The 22,374-nt window shown below is 37.9% G+C and overlaps 2 protein-coding genes across 7 annotated transcripts; one reads left to right on the top strand and one right to left on the bottom strand.

Moving 5' to 3' along the window:
• The first annotated feature begins 4,415 nt into the window (after nucleotides 1-4,415).
• LOC145073279 (cyclin-dependent kinase C-1-like) lies at nucleotides 4,416-8,526 on the top strand. The gene is made up of 12 exons (XM_079019830.1): nucleotides 4,416-4,596; nucleotides 5,935-6,016; nucleotides 6,144-6,234; nucleotides 6,326-6,355; nucleotides 6,463-6,572; nucleotides 6,694-6,766; nucleotides 6,845-6,965; nucleotides 7,044-7,161; nucleotides 7,231-7,370; nucleotides 7,456-7,513; nucleotides 7,593-7,663; nucleotides 7,759-8,526. Exons 1-12 carry the CDS (start codon nucleotides 4,487-4,489, stop codon nucleotides 8,321-8,323), a joined length of 1,569 nt encoding a protein of 522 aa, XP_078875956.1. The 5' UTR covers nucleotides 4,416-4,486; the 3' UTR covers nucleotides 8,324-8,526.
• Nucleotides 8,527-11,915: 3,389 nt separating this feature from the next.
• LOC145076800 (uncharacterized) lies at nucleotides 11,916-13,666 on the bottom strand. 6 transcript variants are annotated; one of them, XM_079022592.1, is made up of 6 exons: nucleotides 13,285-13,666; nucleotides 13,023-13,171; nucleotides 12,651-12,917; nucleotides 12,516-12,561; nucleotides 12,316-12,391; nucleotides 11,916-12,189 (listed from the first exon to the last, which is right to left on the bottom strand). In XM_079022592.1, exons 3-6 carry the CDS (start codon nucleotides 12,864-12,866, stop codon nucleotides 12,123-12,125), a joined length of 405 nt encoding a protein of 134 aa, XP_078878718.1. In that variant the 5' UTR covers nucleotides 12,867-12,917; nucleotides 13,023-13,171; nucleotides 13,285-13,666; the 3' UTR covers nucleotides 11,916-12,122. The 6 variants fall into 6 exon arrangements, with proteins under 6 accessions (XP_078878718.1, XP_078878717.1, XP_078878715.1 ...); XM_079022591.1 differs by having other exon boundaries at nucleotides 13,047-13,171; XM_079022589.1 differs by having other exon boundaries at nucleotides 12,651-13,171.
• Nucleotides 13,667-22,374: the final 8,708 nt, after the last annotated feature.

Raw genomic sequence — 22,374 nt, 5'->3', positions numbered from 1 at the left:
TTTAGGGAATCAAATCATACTATTTTCTAGATCAGAGAAACATTACAACTACAAACAATTTACAAACATGTTAGAACACAATAGTTTTCATAACAAAACGAAAACAGACTTACAATTTATAACGAATATAGTTAAGGGACAACGAAAACTATTTTCACAAGGTTAAGTTATAAACAAAAAGGATTCTCAGTTATTACTCGTAATGCGAACAAACAATTTGTGAGTCATTCTTGTGTACTTATCTAAGTATGGGCAAAAGTCTCGAGCTTATAACCAGAGTCTCTTGTAGGGATAGCGATGACAATTGTGTATAGATCTATGTTGGGACTGACAATACCACATCCCGACTGTTAGCTACAGTCAGGTCGACAGACCTGGGATGACAAATGTTGTTACCGGTTTTGACGCCTCAAAAACGTCGTTATCAGGCAGACAGGGTTAGTATGGTTATGATAACTCACGGGGAGAAAATCCCGACCTATTTACGAGTAATATATATAACTTCAACTGATTAGTAATCTTACAGTCAGTTTACAAAACAAACTTACTTCAGTGGTGCTATTTTAAACAATACTACTACAAGTTATTATTTTCCATTATCTACACACAAAAAGGTTCATACATGAACAAGCATTCTATTTTTCTAGTAAAGATGGTCTACTTTTAGGGAAAACATACCTTATATAATTACAGAGAGCAAACATACATTTACACTGTTACAAAGAACAAAACATACAAACATTTGAGTCTTAGGATTTAAGACTATTTTTCATTTATTATAGAAAATATAGGATTTTCTGGAGAACATAAACTAACACTTTCATAGATCAAATACAAACATTTTCATGAAACAACTACAAACATTTGACACTAAATACTTATGAACTCACCAACTTAAATGTTGATACTCTTTTTCAAAATAACTTGTATTCTTAGGGAATCAGTAGATAGGTATGCTAGCACAGGTTTCGAGAAGACGAAGCATGTTCAAGACTCGTCTTTTATTTTGTTGTACTTTTAGTGTCATACAACTGTACAATGAACACACATGTATTAACTATATTATTAATGCAATAGATGTTGTTGCTTGTTTTACTATTTTACATTTGTTGTGATACTGAGCATGACGTCCTACGCCCCCGAATGTTTCCACCATTGTTTACAAAATAGTTTTCAACACATGTTTATTATCAGAGTTATCCCAAAATCATAAAGCAAAACATGAGGAGGTGCACGATCACGTCTTTTGCCTTCCCGCGGTCATCTGAGGTACCTGAAACATAACCCAAAACTGTAAGCCTAAAGCTTAGTTAGTTACCCTAAAATATCAACCCGAATAATAATAATAAACAACATGCATACAGATCCTTCAGTCTGACTGGAACTCCCCACCAGCCTACAATCTACCTGGTACGCTCACAGAACCTACAACATGACCGGTGCGCAACACCGAGCCTTCAGTCTATCTGGAACGTTCTTCAGGCCTTCGGCATGACTGGTATTCCCCACTGGCCTTCAGTCTATTCGGGACGCCCTGGGTCCATTGGCCTTCAGCACAAAGGTTGAGAAAGAAAATAGAAAACTTCTAAGGCTGGTGGGAGTGGGCATGCTATGAGGCTCGCCAAGGAAGTACTAGAGGTGCTAACACCACCCCTATCAAAATGTTATCGGCCTGGCTAAGAAAGGCTTGTCATGAGCTTAACGAGAAGAGAGAGGAGAGAGAAACATAAATAGTGTGTTCTTATTGGTTAATTCAAGTTTTTCCTTGTTTTTTTTTTAATTTCTTTTCTAAAACAAAACCCATTAAATTAACAAACTACAACCCCACTTTTTTACACTTTGGATGCTAACGTGGCTTAAAATATGATGTGGCATTCTGAGGTGGTAAGCATCTTACCACCCCTTTAGTCTAATTCGTCTAGAGACTCATATTCAACTTTTGTACTGTTTCAAGTTTCTCAGGGGAAAGCGACGAGAGCTCTCAGCTCTGTACTGTTTGCCGCCATAGAAATGGCGGAAGAAGGACAATATCAACCTAAAATTTCCCCAAAACGGCTAAAGCTTGAAGAAATCGTTGAGGAGGGGGGAGACGATCGAATCAGTGTGTTGCCTGATTATTTGCTTCATGAAATCCTCTGTCGTTTACCCTCCACAAAAGACGCAATTAGAACAGGTACACTCTCGAAACGATGGGAACATCTTTGGACTTCGGTTCCTACCCTCATTTTTACAAATACTGATTATTATGATATCTTTACTGAATCCCCCCGAAACCCCAACTCAAGGTCCGATTTCGTTTCATTCGTTGATAAAACCCTAACTCAATGTCGCCAATTGAAGCTACAGAAATTTCAAGTGTGTAGCAGTTATGATATTCGATTTAAATCACTAGTCAACAATTGGATTCGTTATGCTTTAAGTCGGGACGTTGAATAGCTTGATTTGAGGTTTTGGAATAAGGAATCCTTAATTGAAGTTCTGTTGGATGAAAATCTTTTCATCAGTTCATGTTTAACTAAGCTGAGATTAGACAGCTGCAAACTGAATCCAAGCGGGGCAATTAGTTGGGCAAATCTTAGGAGATTATGTATTTCTTGGGGGCACATTGATGAAGATTTGATTGAAAACATATTATCTGGTAGTCCTCTATTGGAAACTTTGGTATTGAATTATTGCTATGGTTATAGACGTCTGGATATTACTTCAAAGAGCGTTAAGAATTAGATCATAGCCGTTTAAAATAGCAATTTTGATTTTTTTGTTATGTAATCTTATGGAGATATTATCTAACATGTAAATAATTGCAGCATACTTTGGATTGCATGCTTCTTGTTTTGGTAGGTGTAATTATCAACCATTGATGGATTCTAAAGCTCAAATGGAGTTTAGAAAATCGAAGCCGAGTTAAAAATCATCATTAATTTCATGTAAACACGTTTAAAAGTCAACTCCACCATTGATGTAGCTTTGAAGCTTAAAAAACTCATTTGTGCTCAAAATCAATTTAAGAGTAAGAGAAATGAAGTAAGATTAGCAACGTAATACTCAAAAACTAACTTGAAACCTCAATCTAACAATGCGAACATGATTGATTTTCAGATTTGGAGTTTCCTCCGAATCTTATCTCAAAGTATGAAGAGGTTGAAGATGGGATTATACATTTCCAATGCCTCAAACTCAAGTCTAGCACCACGGCTTCAGTCTTTCTCAAAAGTTTGAAATCACAATGGATTATCTTTCTTTCTTTTTTCTTGTTTTGAAGCTCTAATGGTGAAGAGAAGATGATGACTAGCTTTTGAACTCTTAAGCACTTGATAATTAACACCCTCAACTTTCCTATTTCTCACTTCGACCTACATTTGATTTTAATTGACTAGTCTCTTCATATCATATTTTTACATATCTAACCCTTCTTAGAAATGTTTCTAACAAGGTCTTCAAAGAGGTTAGTTAGGTTAAATTTTGGTTAAATGCTAAGTTTTACAAAGTTAACAGTTTTAGTAGTGCCTCTAGCTTACATTTTATTTCAAAATGATATTTATTGACATTTCCAACTTGGAAACCTTAATTTAAGCTTCTAAATATTATTTTCTTACAATTAAGTCCGATATACAATGTTTATTTAACTTAATCCAAATCCAACATACATGTGCCGAGTATGTGAAATCATCAAAAAAATCATGAGATTGGGGTTGAGGTATAGTCTCAGATCAAAAGGCTAGGATTGACTCATCAAAAAATCAAGAAAATCATAAGACAATGGTTGCTACAGACCCCAAAGGTAGGAACGACTCATCAAATACATCATGACACGTGATGATAATTTTATTGGGATTGATCAAGACAACATAAGTCATGATGTTGTGTATGTATGAGCTTTTTAATCGAAAAACCAAACTGGAACCGGTTGGAACCGATTAGTGGTATTCAGTCTGTCCCTCCAATTCATCATTTTTAGTACCGAACACCTTCTTAGACAACATATTTCCTAGTAGAACTGAACTGAAACCGGTTGTAAATGATTAGTGATATTCGGTCCGGTTCTCGGTTCCCCGTTCACGCCTTAATCAATTTTAGATTCTTTCGGTTCCAGACCAATTTACATCGGTAATGTTGTGATAGGCACATGAGAAAGATGCACCGGTATGTTGTGTGAGCTTATGTAGATTGGTAAGGTGAGAGCAAATGACATATAAAATATATAGATAGAAAGACTGGATAGACATAAATGGGACGAAGTAGGTGAGTGTCATGTAACGAGCTTAAACCATGTAATTAAATAGACTACATAAAAATAAAATACCATTACATATATTTAACTGATTTTATCAATTTTAGGCATAAAATATTATTATTTGAGGTTGACCTAGATTGGACATTTGCTACATATAAATGCGCACTACTGATTACGTATAAAAGAATTCACAAATCATCAGGCTGCCGTTTCTACAAAATCGTTCCTCCTGTAACGAGAGAAAGGGGAGACATGGCTGGTGCGGCATATGGTCAGCTTAATCTGGAAGAATCGCCATCATGGGGTTCTCGAAGCGTAGAGTGTTTCGAAAAGCTTGAACAAATTGGTGAAGGAACTTACGGGTGAAATTTTCTTGCCCTAATCACAGCATTCTCTTCTTTTGTGATACTATCGTTTTTCCCCTATTGAATTAATGCATCTTTTTATCTTTAGGCTATTATTTGTGTACATAGGGTTCCGATTTACCGATTGTGCGTAGTTATTTCTCGTGTTGAAGTATTTGCTGCTTAATTTAACTTGATAGTTATGTGTATACCCTTTTTATTCGGGAAAAGGATACATGTGAAGAGCTTAATTTGAACTTGATTATCGATGTGGATTTGACATTCCCAAAGGAAAAGATGCAAAGTACATTTACCAGATCGCACAAACAAAGAATAGAATAGAATAATTGTTGATGATGCTATGCGACAAAATTGATTTCAGTACTGCATTTTGAGAGAGTAGATTGACATCCAAATTAAACTGCAACTTCTTTACTGGAAGATAAGAAAATACATATATGTATATACGCTTGATGACTTTGTGCAAACTGTTGGTTAGTTATTAAGATGATGTAACAAGATCTACATGACTGCTGAAATTGCATCATTACCATAAATGTATCAATTTGGAGCTTTTATAAATTTATAGTAATATAAGGTTATCTGTTTCATTTCATTTAGATCTACATATTTAAGATTGTGCAAAAACACCGGATAATCATAGAGCTGTAACAACATTAAAAGCACAACACATTAGCAGTATATCACCGATTTTGGCTAGAAAGAAGCATACATGTAGCTATATTTAGTGGTTGATGGTGGAATGCTGACCCTAAGAATCTTACTACTAATAAAATACATGGGAATGAGTTGGGTTCTTTAAGTTATTTGTAGGAATCAGATTCTTTTTGAGACCTAAAATAGATCCAAATACAAAAAATGGTCATTTGGGAACTGTTTTTGAGAAAATGTGTATTCCATATTTGTATGCTCTTTTTAAGGGAAGATTGAATGATTCCCCTTTTCATTTGTGATGCCATTGCCAATGAAAGTTTCTTTTGTTAGGTGCTGGAAGTGCCAATCTAGAAAAATTAAGGTGTCTTGGTTTTTTATAATAATCAGTTTCTTTGCTTTCTTAAATGATTTGAATAAAGATAGTTTATCCAATTAAATATGCATCTAAGTGTTTCAGAGCCTTAAAGGGATCCTGATTTTCTTCAAATCTGGGTGTTTTGCCTTTTTAATGAATATTTGAAAGAAGAGATTATAAGTTATTTTCCTATCATCTTTTCCTTCTATTATCTGTTACCTTATGTTTTCTTATCTTAATTCGCCAGTTAATAAATATATTGATCTAAGGCTTAGTTTATACTTTTCACTTATTATTATCATTTTTCTTTTCCATTTTACTATCAGTCAAGTATACATGGCCAGAGAAATAAAAACAGGTGAAATTGTTGCATTGAAGAAGATACGTATGGACAATGAAAAAGAAGGGGTATATTTTCTTTCATTATTTCCATCCATTTTTATGTAAAAGTCCTTAGATATGAGATATCACTTCTTGTAAAACAATTATTACTCTTTTAATTTTCTTTTCATTATTTATTCCCTTCTTTCCACAGTTCCCCATCACTGCAATTCGTGAAATTAAAATTTTAAAAAAGCTACAGCATGAAAATGTCATCAAGCTAAAAGAGATTGTGACTTCATCAGGTACTTAACTTCCATTTTTTTTTTCATTCACAAATACTTTGACCAAATGACCATTGACTTATTATTTTCAATATATCTGTTGTGTTTAAAGGTCCAGAGGTGGATGAACATGGGAAATCAGGTGATTGATTCTCTTCATTTTTTGTATTTCATTATATATCTTTCTTAGTTTTGTGTTGATGTTAAATTGTTAATTGTTATGTATGCTAAATTTGTTGAAAATGACAGGTGGACACAAGTACAAGGGTAGTATATACATGGTTTTTGAATACATGGATCATGATTTAACAGGACTTTCTGATCGCCCTGGACTTAGATTCACAATCCCCCAGATCAAGGTAATTAATATATCTATAATTTATTTATAGGAGTTTTTGAGCTGTTGTGATGTGTCAAAAAAACAAAAAAAAAAAAAAAAAAAAAAGTTTTACTGAATGGTGAGAGAGTATTTTGTTGCAGTGTTATATGAGACAACTGCTCACAGGGCTTCACTATTGTCATGTGAATCAAGTACTTCATAGAGATATAAAAGGTTATTTCCAGAATAAATTCTTTAATTATGGATTCTATAGAGTCTAGTGTCGATAAATATTAATAAGCATTTATGCAGGTTCTAATCTTCTGATTGATAATGAGGGGAACTTAAAGCTTGCTGATTTTGGGTTAGCTCGTTCATACTCTACAGATCATAAAGGAAACCTCACAAACCGTGTTATTACTTTGTGGTATAGGTAACTCACGTGCTTAAATTATATATTATATATAATCTGCAGGTTGTTATATTTTATAAATTATTTGAATTTGAGCAGACCTCCTGAATTGTTACTTGGAGCTACAAGATATGGTCCATCAGTTGATATGTGGTCAGTTGGTTGTATCTTTGCTGAACTTCTGCATGGAAAACCAATCTTAACTGGCAAAAACGAGGTTACTTTTAATCATTATTTCTTTTTATTTTTATTTTTTTTGTTGTTAAAATATATAAATATATTGCAGCCTGAACAATTGAACAAGATATATGAACTTTGTGGGTCCCCTGATGAGATAAACTGGCCTGGAGTTTCAAGAACCCCTTGGTACAGCAAGTTTAAACCAAGCAGGCAGATGAAGAGGCGAGTCAGGGATGTTTTCAGACAGTTGAGCTCTCTCCTTATTCTTTTTATTTTTAATTAAACAATAACTCCAAATTTATTCTGCTTTCTTTTCAATTTTCATCCACAGCTTTGACCGTAATGCCCTTGAGTTACTAGAGAAGATGTTGACTCTCGATCCATCACAAGTACACTTTCTTCCAATTTCCATTTCCACCACAAACTCTAATTTTTATATAATTTTTTTTTTTTTTTTTAATTTGTTAGAGGATTTCTGCAAAAGATGCATTGGATGCTGAATATTTCTGGACTGATCCATTGCCTTGTGACCCAAAAAGGTATGTACCATGTATTGTCGACCAGGGCTATTTTCGTCTTTTACATATAAGTGACATCATGTGATGTGTGTTTGTGCTGTTGATATTATGATCAGTCTGCCAAAGTATGAATCCTCGCACGAATTCCAAACAAAAAAGAAAAGACAGCAACAGAGACAAAACGAAGAAATGGCAAAAAGACAGAAAGTACAACACCCACAGCAGCACACGCGATTGCCACCTGTCCAACAATCCGGTCAACCCCAACCCCAACACTGGGCGGGCGGGCATAACAACCACCCGATGGGAAACAACACGGGTCAACCTCCATTGACCGCAGGTGGACCTAGCCACCATCAATATGGAAAGCCTCGTGCAGCTGGGCCCAACCGCTACCCGCCAGGTGGAAACCCTAACCCGACCGTGGGTGGTGGCGGGTATTATCCGGATCGGTCAGCGGGTCAAGGTGGTGTTGGGTTTAGTGGTGGGCCGTATCCTCCGCAGCCTCGTGCACCGGGTGTCAGTGGGCCCAGGGGTTCTTCGGGTGGTTATGCGCCACCGAATTATACGCAGAATGTTCCGTATGGTGGTGGGTCTGGGGCGGGTGGTGGTGGTGGTGGGGGTAGAGGTCCTAATGTAGGGGGTAACCGCAGCCAGCCGTACAGCTGGCAGCAGCAATAGTGGTGGTATTTGGGAGGTGATTAGGAGAAAGTTTTGGAAAAATGTTTAATGGGGGAAATGAATGGACATGTACAGTTTGTTTTTAAGTTGGAAATGTGTTGTAAGATGGAGTGGTTTTTTTGGCTAAACATTATGTCGTGTGTTGTCTATACTCTAGAGTGGGTTTCATTTATTTTTGTATTTAAGTGCTATTCGATTTGACTTGCTAGAGGCCTCACAAATGTCATTCAAAAAGATTTGATGTAAAAAGTTTGGAAAATGACATTTTTCCGTTTAAGTGTCGTTATGTTTTGAAAAATATCATTTAGATATATATCAAAGTTATGTTGACAATACTCGAGGGAAAAAGAAAAAAAAGCAGACAACACCAATTTTAGTCCAAAAAATCAATTGGTATGTTTGATATCAAGTAGAGAATGAGGAATAAATTCATCAAATTCGGTCCTTGCTTTCCAATTGATGGACGGGAAAAAAAAAAGATTCCCATTTTGCCCTATTATTTTGGCATGCCTCCACTGAATAGATTGCTATCGCCTATCACTTTTGCTCGATTTCTTGCTCCAATTTGTTCTCGCTCTATTCAACCACCATCATTTTCTTCAATGGACATGCTCTCGTTCCCCATTGATTTCTTCTCCATGTGGTCCGTTTCATCGTTTCCAGCTGACAATTTCAAAGAGAAGTCAAAAGGTGCATCTAATGTGACTGAATTCGTCTAGGTTATGATTTGTTCTTGAACAGCTCGTGGCCAATCATTAAAAAAATGGACGAAGAATCCGTCCACCTAATGATTTGTCTTCGTCAATGAATTAGATTTTGATTTTGATGATTTGGTTTCGTGATTTCAATATTTAGCGATTGATTTTGATTTTGATGATCTCTTTCGTGATTTCAATATTTAGCTGCGTTCAACACTCCATTGCTGAATCGAATTACTTCAATTTCTTATGGATTTACTCCGATTGTTCAAAAAAAAATTTCTTGAGAATTTTGTTTTTATTAAACCTTTTGATATTGATATTTTTTTGGAGGTAATGAGTTAAACTCTTCATATCAACAATTTTTTGAACTTTTTAGAATATATGAGTTTATGTAAAAAGGTAGACATTCAGGCTTATGTTTATTGGTTTCATTAGAAGATTTTATAATTGGAAGAAAGAAAAAACGTGCATAGATACAAAAAGGCAAGATGACAAAAACAATAATGCAAATTTAGTTAGAAGATCAACATAGATACAAAATGGCAAGATGACAAAAACAATAATGCAAATTTAGTTAGAAGATCAAACTGAAAACACAATCTTAATACCACAAAAAGCTGAAAGCAAATATCACAACTCCATATGGCAAGCACACATACATTCTTTGTTGCTATTTTGAAGTGATAATGAATTTTTTTTCACTTAAATTCTTTGTATATATTCATGATGTAATGTTATAAACTAAATGGTAAATTATATAAAAATATATATATATTATAAAAATGTTGTTTGAGGGCAATATAGTCATTTGCACAGTCAGTCACATGCAAAATCAAACAACAAGTTTCAGTCAGAAGTTAAATCAGTTAGAACTTCTAACTCAGTCAGCTTCTAACCCAATTAGCAACTATCAAACGAACCCTTACACGTAAATTAGAAATCACAATTATAACCACTCATATTGAGTACTTACGCCGCCAGAGTAGATTTCATTATAAGAACTTCCACCGGCATGTAAGACTATACAATATGGGTGTGGAGTAATAATCTTATGGCTTATGTGGCATGATGAACATCATTCCTCTATAAGGCTGGAGGGAGTGGTGCTACAAGAACCACACTTTCTCATATGCGACATAGACGTCACATGGCCTTTATGTCAATTTTACCATACTTGTGCATGTGGCCAAACCGTAGTGGAGACCGCAAGATGGTGACGATGTTCTCCACTGTCATCTTGCGGTCTCCATTGTCATTGTGGCAAACCATGCCCACTCCCTTTAGTCTTAAGGCTACACATAATGCATCTCCAACTTACCACATGTAAGAACTAGCCACATCAACCAAATATCAACTCACAAACTTTAAGAAATAGTGTTATTTGTGTAGCTTTAAGCTACTAGTAACTTGGAAGAAGGCAAAAAAAAGGGGAGGGGGGGGGGGGGGGGGGAATAGACCTGACAAACATGACGTGTCGTGTCGGGTTCGTGTCATGTCAAGACATTAAACAGGTTGAAAGGGGTTGCCCATAACCCGACTCATTTAATTATCGTGTCGTGTCGTGTCAACCCATTTATTTTCGTGTCGGGTTTCGAGTTAAGGTCTAGACCTTGTAAATATGTTGTGTCATGTCTGCTTGAAACATTTTAAATGTTGGAAAGCATGAGTTATGGATGTAAAAATGAAAAAGTGAAACATTGGAGTTAGGAGATGGAATGAAAAAAACTTTAGTAAGTTTAAAAGGCAAAATGAAAAGAGTTGAAGTTGGGGGAGCAAAGAGGATAAGTGGTGAGGATGAGTAAATTAAGTAACTTTGAAAATTTAAATATTATTTCTAATTCTTGAGTTTGACCCACTACAAGTCTATAATATATAATATATTTATAAAAAACTGAAATTTCTAATAAATAATATATAATTAAACGGGTCATATTCGAGTCATCTTTGAATTGAAAGTCTTGACTCTAACCCTACCTGTTTAATTATCGTGTTGTGTCGTCAGTGGCGGACCTATGTAGGGCCTTTGGGGTCCTGGGCCACTGCTCAATTTCCGGCATGCAGTGTAAATTTTTTTTTTTTTTGGTTTTTTCTATTAGGTGCACCCGCTTGAAGTACGAGAGACACCCCTACTAAAACAGTCTGCGTCCGCCACCGCATGTCGTGTCAACCCGTTTACATAAATGTGTCAAAATCTCTGACCCTAACCTACTAATTATGTGTCGGGTTTTCGTCCTCATTTTTTGCTAGATCTAGGAGAGAAGGAAGAGCGAGAGAACTTCTCTCTCTTCCTTCCACTTTGTCTCTGTTGAGGTTTTTTTATTAACATGTTATTTTAACTTTTGGCCATCAAAATTTACAATTTTACGTTTCGACCATAAACAAAATTCTAGTTAGGGCACTTTTGTTATTTTGTGAGGAATCTGATATAAATGATACCATAGTCAAGTCAGCCGACATTATTTGAAATTTTCATAGTTGAATAAACATTATTGATACGTTTTAACATACTTGAATGTCCTTTATGTGTATTGCCTCCAAAACTATAATAATTTTAAAAAAACAATCCCCACCCATCATAATTTATTATTATTATTATTTTTTTTTGCCTCTGGTAATGCTTGACAACAATTGTGTTGCTGAAGTTTCAAGCTTACTTTTACATCCCTTTTTCCTTTTCTGATCACTTACTCATTTAGAATCATTGTGTTGTCATTTATATTCTTATCGTGAATTTATAACTTTGCTTTTCAACTTTCAGAAGCCATATATCTTTACCTTTTAAATCACTTTCATTAATCTTGTTAATGAAACACATTGGTCATATTTTCTTGATACAAATCCGTTTACATTAGAAAAAAACATTCTATCACATAGTTTTTCAAAAACAACTATTTTTAACACAAAAACAACATTTATATTAATTAGATTTATACATACATGACACTATCCTCAAGTTATCTACATCTGAAAGCACAAGATGCTTCAAAACATTCAAAAACTATCCTAGCAGATGAAAAAACACAACCCTAAACTAACATTCTCTAAGTGAATGAATATAAAGTAAGTTTAAGTTTTTATATATGGAATGGATAGAGGCATCACCAATCACCAATTTGTTTAACTCTCAGTGTCAGATATATAAGTATAATAGTTCCCAAGCTTGACCTGAAAAATACAAAAACAAAAATGTTAAGGCTACAAAATTCTCATTTTTCATTTGTTGATTTATAGTCTTATTAGTTATAAACAGAATGTTGAAATAATAGCATAATATGTAGATTATCAACTTACAATACTGAGAACAGAAGAAGGACTTTTCTTGAATTGAAGGAAGAAGAACGCTTGTATTTCCTCATTCTGGGTGCCTCTACATCAAGGAATCAAATGAATTAAGCCCATAATCATAAAACAGACTAAAATCCACCATTTATGATCCATGAATTCTAATTTGGTAACTTAAAAAATGGATATAAATTAATATGGTGAGGTACCTCGAATAGAGAACTTGGGTAAGATCAGGTTGTGATTCATCAGCAACTGCATGGAGATGGAGATAATTAATGCTTATATACACCAAATTGAACAAACAGTATGAATATTCATATTATATAATTTTGTTGACTCACCATCTGTCCTTCCTCATTCTTTAAGTCACCAACAGTTTCTTGATTGATTCCAGGTGTCTCTGACTTCCCCTTCTCGATATCCACATCTTTTTCAATGCACACAGAATAAGGATCTTCTACATTTTCCACCATTTTCATGACAAAGGTTTGGGAATTCATCAGTTGATCATCCAAATCCAATGAAAGATGGCTTTTAATGAGCATGTAATCTTCCATGGAGGGAGCTTGATAAAGCAACAACAGTAGTATATAATAAGAATCACAATCCTGCATCCATCCAAAATAAGAATTTCCTCAAAATAGGATATATGGTTAAGCAATGTTCAGATTTAGCACTCATATAAGGTAATAATATGATTGCACAATGTATACGATGATCGTAGACGTAGTTATTACAGAATGGCACCAGCTGACATAATACTGAGCCACTATCTCTATCACAATCGTAATTAATATTCATCGGACCCACAATCTCTTGAAATCAACCACCAAGACCTATCATACTACTGTCTACTGAAAACCTGAAATGAATACCGAGTCAAAGAGAATCGATTGGACCGAAATGAGGCGCAATTTTCAGTAACAATTTGGGGAAAACTCGATCAATTAGGAAATACTAATTATATTCGATTACCTTTACGGAAGCACGTTTTCCAATAACATGCAGTTTGCGATTTCGATTACGATGAAGAAGATGAAAGTTAGACTTAAGTTAAGTTAAGAAGGTAGATACATACTGCATCAGTTTAAGAAACGAGAATCGGAAATGCAGAGCATGAGACGTTGAATTCACCTATTGTGTGGAGTGTAGAGTTGACTGGCATGGATTAGAGAAGGTTTATTGTAGGTAGGTTGAAGTTTAACCTAACGAAAGAGATAAACAGAATGTGTGATGAAGCTAGAGATGAGTGACGAGGAATACATGAAATATGTGAAGACGATGTGTTTGTTGACGGTGTTGGTTTGGTGTGAGCATTTTAGAAAGAGAGAAAGAAAGAACAGAATGGTCCGTGGGACTACAGTAGAAATAATAAATAGAGTAAATTACATTTAAATCATTTCTATACTATAGTACTTTAGTTTGATTTTTCTATGTTTTATTTTACTATGGTAATTTTTATGGTTTTATTTTATTTCGATTTTACTATTTGAGTCGAAATAAATTGATTGTTTTATATTTATTGATATTTTTATTTATTATATATTTTGTTTTCATTTTGATATTAAAATCAATGACGAATTACAAGACTGGTCCATATAGTTCGGGAATACATGATTGTCTAGTCTCTAATTCTTTTCTTAATCCAATCAATTCTCAAGGTTTGAATTTGTAACACGTCTAGTTTCCAATTTAACTTTCCATTTGATTTCAGAGTTAAAATCCCCAATGTGCCTCGCATGTTAGAGGTATTTTCGTCTTTTCACTTTCATGAAATACTACCACCGTTTTAAGAAATCGGAGAGTTAAGTTATTGCCAGGTCCTTCTCTCCATTACACATAGTCGTATACCAATCACACACACAAATACGACTATCTTAGCGTGAAAATCCTAAGTGCAACGGCTTGAAGGTCGACAAACTACAATGGTAACATGACACATTCATTCTCAAATGACAAAAATTGGTGATGGTGAAGGATATGGTATGTTTCATCAACTTTTAGTTGCTTGTTATTGATTGTAAAAGTTTAAAATCAAAGTTAAAGTGAAATCTAAACCTCAAAAACTAGACATCTCATTATCTTTTCAATTCAATTACACCATGGTGGTGAATTCACAAACTTTCTAGCAAGGAAGTATGTCCATGTGAAGTAATTTTTTATTTACGATACATGGATACCTTCTCCATTCATGACATTGATGAAATGATAGGAGAACTAGGGTATGTTTCAGAAGGTAATATGCTTTAATATTACTTTCAAAGACCTTTTGACGATTTAGATAACAACCCTGCACTTTCTGATACCTTGGAGAATGAGTTAGACAATGATTTGGCCAATGACCTTGTTGTGGAGTTGGACAATGAACATGTTGTGGAGTTAGACAAAGATTTGGATAATGATCCTACACCCACTGATCCCATGGAGAATGATTTGGATAGTAACATATACCTTATGTTCCATCACACATTTATTTGGAAACAATGGAACCAATTTTGCACAATGGGTTGGATAATTTTAATAGGGAGTGTGACATCCCTAGTTTCACAGTCAGAAAAGACTGATTTATTTATGTTTATTTAAAATCAAATTATCATTTTTAAAGAATAATACTGCGAAATTTTTTTCCTAAAAATGATAATAATAATATCAAAACATTTCCGAAGAAATGTATATTACTTATATTGAAAATGTTGGGATGTCATTGACAATACAATACATAAGCATAAACGAAAATAATGCAGGTCTTACACTAGTTTATCTAAACTACTGGCCTATAAGCATCTATAAATCGTTCATCATAACATCACACTTATGCTCTCGTGCCACTACTATTGTAATACAAGAAACTGAGTGGGTCAGGCTTGCAGGCTTGGTGAGCACATAAAGTTTTCAACCCACAATAATTAAATTATATATTTTCATCAAAACATTCAACCCGATTACCCTTTCTCGTTGTCTTCACTTTCTGTCCCTAAAGCATCTAATTTAGAGGATCTATCCTAAGGAATCATCTTCGGGATAGACAATACTGCTCATAGGATGCCTTAGCAATATATGTCAATAAGGCAACCATGGGGAGATGTAGTACACCTGGTGAACACTTTGTTCAAACACACATACATGTTGTGAGTCTGCTAGCGTTCCACTGAACTGTCTAGAATAGTCTGTGGTCGTCATCTATACTCCACTAGATGACTAGATCATCTTTAAGTCATGCTCTCTCATCATCTTTCATCTCTCATATATATCATCTTACATCTACCCATCTTTACCCAATGTATTTATAGGTAATAAAAATACTTATACAGTTTAAATCAAGTAAAGCATGTATAAAAATCGTTCAACTAGCATAGATAACAAGAAACATAGATAATAGGCACACATAACATGTAATTATCTTAAATACTTAATATATATGTGTAGGATGAAAGTAACTATGAACTCACTTGCTAGTGATGACTCGAAACTCGGACAACAGTTCGCTTTAGCACTTGGCTTTTCCTTTGATGTGACCTAGGTTCAATCAACACTAAGTCTTAGGCTAACATTATTTATGAATAAAGATAGCCTATATTTATCATTAATTCCAAAGTCTACTGAAGGTTGGATCGTATCAGAGGTAGGGTCTGTTTGGTATACATAGTATACTGTTTGGAAATCCCACTTTAAACACATCACTAAATCCTGCCTAAACATTATCCCCGTAAGTAGATCAATCAGTAATGTGAAATTGGAACTATTGATGAATCTTATAACAAGGACTATGAATTTTAAACATAAATTACACTAGAATAAAAAAAGAGTGTAATTTAACATACAACGATTCATTGGAAAAAAAAAGTCTGAAAATTACACTTGCAGAACTTCAGGTTGATAGGTACTAGATATCGAGCTCCTAGGGACTTTTAAACTTGACAAAATACCCTAAACTCTAAGAAAGATTCAGACCAAAACGGGAGTAATCGAGAGAGAGAGAGAGAGAGGGAGAGAGAGTTGATTTGGAGATATGTGGGGAAGAAGGAACTCAAGACCTTTATTTATAGGTTGATCAGCGACCATGTGCGTCGTGCAAAGGATCGATGTGCTTTCCCGGGTGTGGTGCCACGTGTTGGAATTCAGCTAGTGCTATGCGGCGACTTCTAGAAGGTCGTGTGCGGGGCACAGACGCGTGTGACAAATTTCAAACTTTAAAATTACATAACTTCTTCATATGAGCTCTATTTTTGACGCTTTTTATATCCATGCATAGCGATCGACGGGATCTACAACTTCCATTTAGAATTCGTCGGCTAATTTTGAATTTATTTATTTCACACAAGCTTAGACTGTTAATGTAACACTCGAAATCTTGAGGAATAATTGTTGGGAATAAGTCCCCTTTCGAGGGTTGGACGCGCCGTGTTGGAGGAACCAACACAACGTGTCTAGATTTGAAGAACGCAGCTTCCATTAAAGTCAACACGACGTGTTTATGCCATTACACGATGTGCTGGCGGCTGGTGGAGAAAACCCTAATTTTTAGGGTGTTGCACCCTATATAAAGGCCTTAAATCCTCATGGCTGGCCTCCTTACCAGCCCCATTGCCACTAAAACCCTAAAATTGATCTTTAAGTCTCTTGGTGGTGTTCTTGTTCTAGTAAGTAGTTCTTGGTGCTTATTTTTGCTCTTTTTGAAGGAAGAGGAGATCTTGAAGTTGTTTTGCTTGGTGGAAAGGTTTTGGATCCAGAATCATCTTCTTTTGTGCAAGCTTTCTAAGGTATCAAGTTTGAACCTTGACTTATAGATGTTTAGATCTCTTCATATTATTCTTTGTTGTGTTTTTGGTCCTTTTTTGGGTTAATAAGAGAGTGAAGTCGTTTAAGGGCTTGTTATTCCAGATCTGAGTTTGTATTGGACTCCTTGAGCATAATGGTGCAAGCTTTATGAGATAATTGGTTACATGCATGCATTAAGTCACTTATTAAGTCCTTTTTAAGCTTAAGAGCTTCATTTAGACATGCATGAACGTAAAGTTGGCAACTTTACATGGTTTTCCAGCTTAAGGAATTCAGATCTATGTTTTGGGCTATGTCTTTATGGATTATGTAACAGCCCGGAATTCCAGGTATTTTATTGTTTTGATTTTTTTGGTGTTTTGAGAGGGGACTCGGCGAGTTGGAGCTCAGACTCGCCGAGTAGGGTCGCGATTCTGGACGCGGGATTCGTCTGGACTCGGCGAGTCCAGGATATGGACTCGGCGAGTCCACGTTGTTTAATGAAACCCTAAATTTCTCGGGTTTGGGGCCTATTTAAAGGGCCTTATGGCCGTCATTTGCACCCAACAGTCCATAGAGAGAAACCCTAGAGTGCTTTAGCGATTTGAGAGAGAAAGGAAGCATTTCTTGACATTTGTGTGTTGTTTAGCAAAGAAGAGGGAGGTTCTAGCCAAGAGGAGGCAAAGGAGACTGCTATTCGGTGGATTTGAAGCTTAACCCTTCAATCTAAAGGTATGATTTCGGCTCATCTCCTGTTTTGTGAAGTATAATTGATTTTAGGGTTTCTTGTGACCTTGTTGAGTTGATTGGATGGCCAAATAGTCCCTTGCTAGTGATGAGACTTCGAATTTGGATCCATAGAGGTCCAGAGAGCCTCATTCATCAAGCTTTATAGAGAACAATGGAGGTTATGACCTTGAGCAGTGAGATTTGTTGAAAATTCTTCATATATGGTCATATAGAGGTTGTTTATGCACCAAGTCTGGGGCTTTACGTGGTGAATCAGTCTAGGAAGGCCAGATTTATGAATTGTTGGAATAGATCTGACCTAGAAGCAAGTTTGAGTGATTGCATGGCATGGACTCGCCGAGTCCGATGAGCAGACTCGGCGAGTAGCTTGAAGATTGCCTTGGACCGGCCAGTGAGTGGTCCAGTCGAGTCATGGGTTGACTCAGTGAGTCAGGGCGAGTTAGAGAGGGTTGTCAAGTGGACTGAGTCGAGCTGGGACTCGCCGAGTCGTTCTTGAGACTCGGCGAGTTGAGTCGGGGTGGCCCCGCGATTTCTGCCAGGTGAAACTCGTCGAGTCAGGGGGAGTACTCGACGTGTAGAAAGGGAATCCTAGAGAGTTGGTGAGAACGTCTAGACTCGCCGAGTTGCCGTGTGCACTCGCCGAGTCCGGTCAAAGTTGACCGTTGACCGTTGACCTGTGTTGACTTCTTAGGGATAGTCAACCTTAGAGATAAAAAGTGTTAATTAGAGTCATGTGATGTTATAGGAGGATTAGAGCTCGGAGGATCGAGCACGAGGGATTTCCAGGATTCGTGAGATACCGAGACACGCGAGGTGAGTCTTCTCACTATACTTTACCTTGAGTAGGTAATCAGAGCTATGTGTTAGTGTATGTATGTTATGTGTATGCCATGTGTTATACTGCATTATTTCTATGTGATTTATGCTGTGCATGATTTCAGAGTTGGAACCGGAAGGTTCCTAGAGTTAGAACCTGAGGGTTCACAGAGTTGGGTGCACGGACCCATAGAGTTATAGCCTCGAGTGGCTAATATGTGTTTTATGTGTGGTATTTTGGGGAACTCACTAAGCTTCGTGCTTACAGTGTTAGTGTTGTTGTTTCAGGTACTAGCGATGACCGTGGGAAGGCGCCGGCTTGATCTGTACACACGCAGGGGACTTTGATATATTTATGTGATCTTGGGTTTTGTATGATACAGATTGGAATTTGAAACTTAATGTTTTTATGAAATTAAATGAGAAATGTTTTTTTTTATATTGCGAAAAATTATTTTGAAATTCACGGTGTTACAAGTTGGTATCAGAGCTTTGGTTTGAGGGATTCGAGTACACCTTCGGGCGTATTTGAACTCAAACTGAGGATTTGAGATGTATTTTCAAAAAGAGTAAAAGATTTTTTTGCAAAACGCAGAGCAAGAGATGTGTGTACGATCAGTCAGCGCCCGAACGGTGATTTCCCAAAATACCTTTATATATTATGTGATATTGATATTGATATGATGTATCCGCATGCTAGAGTAGGCTAGGTATTGCTATTAGGACTAGAGTGGCCTGATTTGTGATGCCTTAGCCTAGGGAGAGGTGAGCTGCTATGAGATGCGTGAGAATGAGTAGGTAGCAGCGAGGGACTTATGAGAGATCTATTAGAGAGAGTGGTCTATGCATGATAGAGTACTTGAGACCTGGGATCCAAAGAGAAGGACTTGGAGTGTATTCTGGTGCGGTGCGGACAATAGTATTGGGCCCGTACTACTGGAAGCACCGGAGCAGTGTGCAGCCCAAGTCAGAATCTTTGGAATGCCAAGAATCAAGGAGGAAAGAGTTGACGAGTGTGAGCATACTCGTGTGGATTCTAATTTATCGTATGTTGTATTTCAGAGGTAGATCATGGTGAGGACACGTTTGATGCCCGAGAGCAGTGGTACCAGTGAGGAGGAGATCCGCCGGATCATTTAGGAGGAGGTGGCTGCGGCCATCAGGGCAAAGATACCGGAGATGTTTGGGTCTATAAAGACCACATTGATTGAGACTTTTGATGAGCGTTATGCCGCTATTTCTGAGGCTGCTGCTGCAGCGGCTACCGCAGCGATTGCTGCTGCGAGGCTGCAGGGTGGGGATGCGTTGCTGTTCCGTGAGTTCAGCAACACAAAACCACCAGAGTTTGATGGTACTCAGGATCCGGTGGCAGCTATGAGGTGGATATCTGATATTGAGGGGTGTTTCTTCACTTGCTCGTCTCCTGAGCATTTGAAGGTCCGGTTCGCGCTGAACCAGCTTCGCTTGGGAGCGAAGGACTGGTGGAAGTTTGTGACGGCGCATTATACGCCTGCTGAGCTTTTTGCGGTGACCTGGGAGAGGTTCACCACCATGTTTCGGGATGAGTACGTTCCCCAGTTGGAGAGGGAGCGTTTGGCATAGGAGTTTCTGACCCTCAAGCAGGGTACTGAGTCTGTTACAACAATCACGAGGTTGTTCCACGAGAGGGCGATGTTCTGCCCTGAGCACGTGTCCACTGAGCAGGCACGTATGAGCCGCTACTTGAGCATCTTGAGGCGGGATATTCGGGAGTTCGCTGCGAACTCCTCGTACCGGACATTTGCCGAGCTTCAGGAAAATGCCCGAAAGAGGGAGATTGAGCTTGAGACTCAGGCCAGGGAGGAGGCGGAGTCTCAGGGGAGGGATCGGCGACCGGCACAGTCGCAGCCGGCCGCCAAGCGGGCCAAGCCTGCTGATCCCAGACCAGGGAGCCAGAAGGGGCGCACTTGCGGAAAGTGCGGAAAGGGTCATGACGGAGTTTGCCGAGCGGGGTCTTGCTACAAATGTGGCAAGGAGGGGCACATGGCCAAGGACTGCCCCAAGGGGTTTGCAGTGTGTTTTCACTGCAACCAGACCGGACACCGGAAGGCCGAGTGTCCGCAGTTGCGCGGAGCATCTCAGGGGTCTGCTCCTGCCGCCATCAGAGCTACAGAGAGTCGGCCTGTGAAGGCCGAGACGCCGAGAGCTCGAGGGAGAGCTTTCCAGCTGACTGCGGAGGAGGTCCGCGCTGCGCCCGATGTTGTGGCTGGTATGTTTCCTTTCGTGTATTTATTTTGATATTGAGATGTTATGCTTATATTATGTTATGCGTAGGTACCTTTCTTGTGAATTCCGTACCTGCTTTAGTGTTATTTGACTCGGGTGCGAGTCGGTCTTTTGTATCTTTGGCCTTTGGTAAGCATAGCAGTGTTAGTCGTGAGGCATTGAGTCGGCCTCTGAGAGTTTCCATAGTTGATGATAGAGTGATTTGTGCCACGGAGGTTTTCCGGGGATGTGTGTTAGATATTTTCGGGGTTGAGTTTCCGATTGATCTGATTCCTATTGCGATGGGTGATGTTTGTGTCATTGTGGGCATGGACTGGTTGAGCCGATTCGGCGCGGTTATCGACTGTGAGCGTCAGCTGGTGACTATACGAGACCCTAGTGGGGGAGTTCTTTCGGTGTACGGCGAGGGTACCCGTTCGGGATCAGCCTTTTGTTCGGCCGCTAGGGCGAGGCAGTGTCTACAGCAGGGCTGTAAGGGTTTTGTGGCGTATGTGTTGGATACGCGGGCGACTTCCGAGAGACCGAGTTCAGTTGAGAAGGTACCGGTGGTGCGTGAGTTTCCAGATGTCTTTCCCGAGGAGCTGCCGGGAGTACCTCCTGTGAGGCAAGTGGAGTTTGGTATTGATTTGGTTCCGGGGGCCGCTGTAACGCCCGTAGATCCGGGCTAGTCAATTTAGAGACGATAGGCGTCAAAAATGACTTTTTGATGGAAGATTATCTAGAAGGATTAATCTTAACCAAGTTGTAGTATATGTCACAAGGTTTCCGAGCATATAAAGAACGCCAAAATTCGAGTTATAACGAAGAAGTTATGACCCGTCGAAGTTTCGTGACAGAACCGGCACGACGCAATGCAACGTAAAAAGTGAATTTATGTTAGAGCGGTATTTAGCCGAAGCAATCTAAATGAGAATCGAAGATCTCATTGTTGGTATCGAAGCGATAAAAAGTTAGGCGAGAACGGACGTCAAACGAAGAAGTTATGAATTTTTAACGAAAGTTTCTGTCCCGGCCTATTAAAAATAAATAATAAAAATAAAAGTCAAAATTAGCCGACGGAGTCTAAACGAAAGTTGTAGATCGTAGTCTCACCTTCGCGTGGATATAAAGAACGTCGAAAACGGAGTTCGTATGAAGAAGATATGAATTTCCGAAGATTATTAAATAATTTGTATTTATTTTTAATCTTTAATTCGGAAGCATTATCCGAAGAAGTCACCGGTCTGATCCGAGGTACGCCCCGCGTACTCCGAAGTGTCGACATTCGCAGCAAGTGGCTTCGGATGACGAACGCAGTGACGTTTTTCGGACCAGTACGCCCCGCGTACTGGCGTACGCCCCGCGTACTCCGAGGCTCCAGCCTCCTATAAATAGGATGTGAGGGCAGCCGACCCAAATGCCAATTTCCTCTCTTCTCTCTCCCGTTTTGCATCGATTTGCGTGCCAGAAATACCCCAAAGCCCCGGTATCATACTC

Source organism: Lactuca serriola, chromosome 9 (genome assembly GCF_051521515.1).
Source record: "Lactuca serriola cultivar US96UC23 chromosome 9, Lser_US96UC23_V15, whole genome shotgun sequence".
Classification (NCBI taxonomy): Eukaryota; Viridiplantae; Streptophyta; class Magnoliopsida; order Asterales; family Asteraceae; genus Lactuca; species Lactuca serriola.
This window is presented reverse-complemented; position numbering and strand designations above follow the sequence as displayed.